At 44.8% G+C, this 6,770-nt stretch overlaps 2 protein-coding genes across 5 annotated transcripts in view; both read right to left on the reverse strand.

Annotated features, from left to right (window-relative positions):
* The window catches only part of kmt2a (lysine (K)-specific methyltransferase 2A), a 61,995-nt gene extending 61,526 nt beyond the window's left edge, over nt 1–469 (reverse strand). For all 4 annotated transcript variants that reach the window (XM_088619834.1, XM_088619833.1, XM_088619835.1 and 1 more), the window contains exon 1: nt 160–469. In XM_088619834.1, coding sequence (XP_088475960.1) covers nt 160–405 — 246 coding nt within the window. In that variant the 5' untranslated portion in view covers nt 406–469. The remainder of the gene's footprint in view (nt 1–159) is intronic.
* Nucleotides 470–2,574: 2,105 nt separating this feature from the next.
* Nucleotides 2,575–5,637, reverse strand: atp5mg (ATP synthase membrane subunit g). Its single transcript, XM_088619428.1, has 3 exons — nt 5,457–5,637; nt 3,739–3,899; nt 2,575–2,778 (listed from the first exon to the last, which is right to left on the reverse strand). Exons 1-3 carry the CDS (start codon nt 5,518–5,520, stop codon nt 2,680–2,682), a joined length of 324 nt encoding a protein of 107 aa, XP_088475554.1. The 5' UTR covers nt 5,521–5,637; the 3' UTR covers nt 2,575–2,679.
* Between the last annotated feature and the right edge of the window lie 1,133 nt (nt 5,638–6,770).

Raw genomic sequence — 6,770 nt, forward strand, 5'->3', positions numbered from 1 at the left:
CCCAGCGCCTGGGAGGAAAACAGCACATGATCAGAGAAGATGGTAGCAGGAAAAAAAAGTTGCAGCATTTGGACCCGGAGGTCAATGCGGGAGCCGCTCGGAGGCAGGCTCACCCAACCCGCCCTGTGCCACTGTCTCCCCAGCTCGCTGCTGTCTTACCTCTCCGCTGCTGGAGCCACTCGCCTCCCCAAAAACATCCCGAAATTTCTGCAGGTTGTTGCCGATGGCAGCGGAGACTTGCAACGCGGCGTCAAAGCCCGGCCCGAGCCCGCTCGCGTTCGGCTGGGGCCCGGAGCCAGTCCGGAGCGAGGCGGTGACCCTGATCCGGCCCGCTCTCCTCCCGCTGCCCGCGTTGCTACTCCCTCCGGGCCGAGCGGGGAACCGCCACCGACAGCTGTGCGCCATTTTACACTCTGCCTGCTTGCCCTAAGATCAGGGTGCTGAGGGGGCGCGGCCCCGAACCTGTGTATTCACCAAGCAACCATTACATAAGCGCAGCAACAGTATGTCGTATTCAGATTCCAGGGCGGGGATGAAGGGGAGCCCCGATCGTGTGTTTTCCATAACGCTTCCGTAAACGGCACTTGCGCTGTGCTCGTCTATGCGCAGTCCTGGGCTGGGCCCGGGAACAAAAGCTGAACAATTACAAGTATAATTAACCATGTCAAGATTATGCTCTATACACAGCCAGGGTAAACCAAAGGACGCGGGGGGGGGTTAGCAACCTTGCGAGATTTACACGAGATTTCGAATAACTTTAAAGCATGAAATCGATCTTTAGAAACACGAAAGTGGGACAGATCCTCGATTTATTGTGGTGCGTTTAATAAAAAGATACACTGGCTGAATCCAGAAAGACTAAGTAGCAGGCGTGCAAACGGGGAAAAAAAACTATCGCTTCATGCATCACGTTTGAAAGAAACGTCAAGGGAGCTCAATTCCCTGGCCGGACTCGCCACCTAAACCCAGTCAGAAACCTCCGCACATCTCCATTCAGCGAGCAGGTCTACTACAGATCCTACCAGAGGAAAGTTCTAAGCGGAGGAGAAACGACATCAAGGCTAATGGAGTATTGAACACCTGGACCTTTATTAAATTACGTTTTCAAGACATTTTTTAAAGACTTGCCCATGCAACTCAGCGTCGTGCGTAACACAAGACTTTTAAAAGGCTCGCATAATGCAACAAGCTGAACAGTCCCGTTCCAACCCGATGAACTGAAGCTAGAATGACAGAAATCTCAGAAAAGTAGAATAACCCAATAGAGTGGTCAGAGATAGAGAAAAACACACTAACATGGTTAGGAAGACTAGAGCAACCCAGTCGCCACAAAGCACACATCCTCTCCCCAGATTCCGCTTGAACTTGGACTTGGACTGCTCCCTTCGTCGAGTCCCGATACTTCTCCCCTCGAAAAGCAAAAACAAGACATAACTTCACAAGCCGTGTAAAACAGACTCAACTTCTGAACATCTGTTAAAAAAAAACGCTCCAGAAGGCGCACCTGCGCAAACACTCGCATTTATTAGGGGCGCACCTGATTAGCAAAGGCGATAATTATGTCACGTGCAGAATCATAGCAAGGTGAGGGAAAACAACGATGAACGATACAGGTATCGAACACCTTGCATTTTTTACAAGTGAGCTTCAAGTACTATATTATAATATTTAGGCATGTTTACTACTAATTTGTACACGATTTAGTGGCACCTGTGTGGATAGGCATAAGGACTATAGAGATGATGTCTCTCCTATATTTAACACTCAGTATCATTTAAGTGCAGTTTGTGTGGCCCAGAGACTGGATTCAGTGTATGGGTTGTTTTGCATACCTAGTTATCTGGACTATTGTCCTGCCTTCAGAGGCATATGTAATGGCAGTGAAAGGGATTAGAAATTAACCCGCATAAACCAATTGAAATTCACATTTTCAATATGAAAATTCAGGAGCTGCTTGTGTGAGCCAACGAGAAGAACAAGAAATTGTGATATTCATCCAACGACAAATGCATGTTTAACCCTGCAAAGTGTCTTTGGAACCCACAGCACCATTAATCACAGAAGATCAATCCAAGTGACTATACATTACATTTTATCAAGAGTGTGAACTAATGGTGCATTGGAAGCAACTTTGTAAATGTGCATAAGCCAAGAACAGTAAAGAATACCAAAGGTTTTGAAGAGAAAAGTTTACTGGTCCAGCTGCTTCCAACTGCACAACTTGCCCTGAAAACTGCAAAGCTGTTCTAAGTTAAAATTCTAAACATATAGAAACCAGCTGTTTTTATATGTTGATGTTATTAATATTCCTGCTGTTGAGATACGATCCTCAGGAAACATACATTGGATTCATACCGCGCTTCTGAATTCCTTTAAGGTGCTCATAAATAAAATAATCTAATACTAGAAATGTATTTTGACTGTGCAAGAAAGGAGTTTGTCCACGTCTTCAGATCGAGGCCTGAAAAAACAGAAACCTGAGTCACACGCGGTTACACACTCGTGCTCGTAAATATGCAGAGCAGGATGGAACATTCTGAGAGCTACAGCAAAAGGAACATCAACACACAGTACTGTCGTTGAACATACAGATTTTATTGGATTCCAAGCAGTTGGACCCGGAGGTGAGTGCGTGTACAAAGCTCAGCAGAAAAACTCTGCAATGGAACAGTTCATGTTTTACACATTGTATCCAACAATACTGCCTTTCCCGATGATCTCTCCAATGTAGAACCACATGAGCACTTCTGTGGCGACCAGACCATTCCTCAAGGCGTCCTAGGAGCAGGGCAAAGAACACCAGATGAACAAAGTTAAAGCAAAATTAACTTGTACTGTATATAACAAGCCACACTTATATCCAGTCCTGGGTCTAGAATAATTTCCTTTAAGACATCATTCTTAACTGTTCAAATGAATAGGTTTACTCTTTTACAATTCCCATAATTAAAAATATCAAGAGCATGAAATAATTCTGCTTAAGCCCTGTGCAAAATAAGAGATCAAACATCCCAGAGGGGAGACTGCTTAAAGAATTCCCCATATGTTTCTGCTCAGAGACAGCAAATGTCCAGAACAACACCCGACTTTTGATTTGGGGGTTCTTGTAAACTTTCAACTTAAAACAAAACATTCATCGCTTCAGTCCTAACAATGTGTATGCAGCTCTCCCAACAAAAAAAAGTCTGAGAGCACCCCATGTGGCCCAGCCAGGAAAAGTGCCTGCCCAACTGCAGATTGTGCTCTTTGATCAAGGGTTCGAGCCTGGGTCATGACACTGGCTGTCTGGGATCGGGATTATCAGGCAGCGATACACAGGTAGCTGAGCTCAGCCCTGGGCAGGAAGGGGTTAGCTCGCCAGGGCTCTCCTGACGACCCAGTCACCCCTGTGGCCACCTGGGCACGCGCCGGCATGCAGTGCCCTCTGTGAGGGATGCACCTCACATCCAAATGGCTGTGAACTTCCCCCATGGGGCTCTACTGCCCGGGACACATTAGGAGACAAGTGGTTTGAAGGTGGTGTTGGCTATTAGAGCCATCTCCCCAGTGCATGGACACAGCGTTCATGGCTGGAAGCCGGTGGGAAAAATCCCAAATTTTCTGCTCCTAACCAGGAAGGCAGGAACACACGGCAATTCTAACGCAACAAAATGAATGCAGAGTTGTTGTAGATGGTCAACTGAGCTTCGGCCTTTAAGCCAACCCACTGAGAGTCACCGGGAGCTGCACGTACAGTACCTTGACTGTGGTCTGGGCAAGTCGGCCAGTCTGGAAAGCTTTGACGAGCCCCTTGGCGCTCTCGATAGCCTGGGGGATCTCTGCAGGGGTGGGGGGAACCAGCTCAACGCGGGCATAGTGCCAGAATGTGGCCAGCCGGGGCCTGGAGTAGTTCACTGTAGCTGAAAACACAAGACAAGCAGGGTGTGAGGCAAAAACGGCAGTGCATGAAAACTATTTCACTACAAACCATCTTTTGTCCTCCCTTCCGTCTTGGAAACCCGTGAAGATCCTGCAGGAAGGTGAAAGATGTGCGTAGGTGATTATTATTAAGGAGAAGTGCATTTAAATCTGGGACCAGCAGACACTCCGTTACGCAAAGGGTTGCAGGAGTCTGGAACAAGCTACCCAGCCGTGGTGTCTCAAAGCTCATAGCGTAGCTTCTTTCAAGAAATGGCTGGAAGAAATCCTCACATTGGTTTTAGCAACCACACAAACTAGCCTCTGGTCTGATGCAGGCTTTCTATGCTCTTATATAATCTTGCTAAAGAAGATCATTGTCACGTTGACCATGTTTTGGGAATCTCATGCTGCACACGTGCTACTTACCATTTCTCAGGTCTTATAGAACAAGAAAATCAAGAGGCTGTATCAGGACTGGCAGAACGGAATCGCAGTGAACGAGAGCACCAAATATAGGCAGTGTGCTCCTGCAAAGTACTAAAATTTGTATTTTGTTAAATCACTCAATTTTCCAATTCTTTAAAAAAGATATATGGCATTGTGCGATATATTGAGAGGATTCTGCTCCTCGGCAGTGTAAACTACATCGCTAATCTCAACGGGACTATGTGAAAGCACTGCAACACAGCATCAGTGGCTCCTATCAGTGAGAAACCATAGCAGAAAGCCTTCCTGGGCATCAGCTAACCCAGTTTTCATTGGTAGCCTTGACCACTGTTCCCTTTGCACGCCACCAGGAAGAAAGCATGTTAATCTGACATCATTGTAAATCACACAGCAATACTCCTCTTGGTTTTTTTTTATTACTGAAGGTGTCTGTTCTTGCTGGAAAAGAACAACACTCGCCACTGAAAACACTACAGTTAAACCACCGGTACATGCAGACGGCAGCTCTCCTCGGAACCCACTGAGTAAACGGACACTGAAAAGATTAATTAGTGCAGGACTCCAGGATTCAGGGTTCAGCCAAGTGCTCCAGCAGAATGATTTGAACTGCGACAGATCAAAATGTCAAACCTCCCGTTTGTTGGGTTAGTAAAAATAATAGAAACTCTGGAAGCTAGGCCGGCTCACAACCAAGGCAACAAAAACGTTTGTTGTTTTGGCCAAGGAAAAAATACAATGAGTCGCACAGTTTCAATATATTGAACGTCGTGGTAACTCATTTGATTTTAAAATGATTAAGTTTGTGTTTTCTATTTTATATAAATGCATATGTCGTACGCAACCCGGTTTTTTGATCGTACGCTGCAGCCAGAATTAAATTCCAAACTACCGTAGTCTATAGGTACTTGCACGGTTTAAATAAGCTGCTTAGATATACATATAACAAGATATATCCGTAGAATGGTTTAATAGAAAGTCAAATGCATAGGCTTTAATTTCTGTATAAACTACTTTGTAATTTTAACCAAAGGTCTGGCCTAAATGGACAGACCTCCCTGTAATACCCAGAATAGTTGACTTTTGCAATTTCAAAACAAAATGAATCTCACCGCTTATTAATTGTGGTGTCTTGGTGACCACGGATTTAACGAGTCTTTGGGCCGCCTGTGCCATTTTATCCGGGAGGTTTTACTTCAATTTCTGCTTTAAAACAGCATAAGACACCTTCGCCGGTTCCAACTCTGTCCGAACTGAATGTCACCTCCACTCCAAGGACCCACAGAAGATTGACGTCCACACATATGCCTGCTATAAAATCCGCCATCTTCTTTATAAAGACCTCATAAAAGAAAATGTTATCCGCGAGCCTATACACATTTTTTGTCATTTTTGAAGATATTATGGATAGATCTTTTAAATTACAATAAAACTGTTTGTTAAAAAAATATAGGCAGTGAGGTGGACAATTTAAAGATGGCGACATCGAGAGTGCGTGTGTAACATGGGTTGACTACTACAGTGGCACTGGATAAAATAAACGATATGATGTGAATTCTACAGATCGAAAAAAAACAAGTCTTTGTCAGAAATGTACAGATGTACTGCGGTCTTACTTTAAAACGCAGACGTCTGATTCTTTTTTTAACAACTTAAGTAAGGAAAGAGTGACAACCACATGGCAGCTTTGAGAGAAATTGAGTTTTTTAGGAATAAATAATACTAGGGCTCAGATGATAGGCCCGGTTTTCTATAAATGGATCACACAGAGAATCATGGAACACACATTGTGCCAAGGACACCACTGTCGAACCCTCCAGTCTGTTCTGAAACAAGCTCTGACTTGAACCTTTCCACGCAATAAGGGTAATTTGTAACTTAAAGGATAACAAAAGTATTTTTTATCAGGCAGCAGGGAGATGCTGATAAAGCATGCAATATGAGCTTTAATAATAGGCCTTATTATTTGATGCAGGTTGAGGTAATGATAGCTGACAGATTGTAATTCCAATGTCTAGAAATGGGGTGGAGGAGTAGTGTCTATCCTGCTGCCATTAATGCTACTACTAATAATAATTGCTTACATGTATACAGCCCTTTTCTGGAGACTCCACTCAAAGCACTTTACAGGTAATGGGGACTCCCCTCCACCACCACCAGTGTGCAGCCCCACCTGGATGATGCTCCAGTTCACTGACCACACACCAGCTCTCAGTGGGGAGGACAGCAGAGTGATGAAGTCAATTCATAGCTGGGGATTATTAAGGGGGACATGACTAGCAAAAGCCAGGGGGAAATTTGGCCAGAATACGGGGGTAACACCCCTACTCTTTTCAAGAAACACCCTGGGATTTTTAATGACCACAGAGAGTCGGGACCTCAGTTTTACACCTCATACAAGGGACGGCGCCTTTTTACAGTATAGT

Source organism: Lepisosteus platostomus, chromosome 25 (assembly GCF_059453375.1).
Source record: "Lepisosteus platostomus isolate fLepPlt1 chromosome 25, fLepPlt1.hap1, whole genome shotgun sequence".
Lineage (NCBI taxonomy): Eukaryota > Metazoa > Chordata > Actinopteri > Semionotiformes > Lepisosteidae > Lepisosteus > Lepisosteus platostomus.

Bases quoted from the DNA above. Each gene is read 5' to 3' on its own strand.
- atp5mg (XM_088619428.1), bottom strand. From the start codon at position 5,520: ATGGCACAGGCGGCCCAAAGACTCGTTAAATCCGTGGTCACCAAGACA. The intron at 3,900-5,456 runs GTGAGATTCATT...TTGTGTTTTCAG, and splicing joins GACACCACAATTAATAAGCG to CTACAGTGAACTACTCCAGG. The intron at 2,779-3,738 runs GTACTGTACGTG...CCCTGCTCCTAG, and splicing joins TTGCCCAGACCACAGTCAAG to GACGCCTTGAGGAATGGTCT.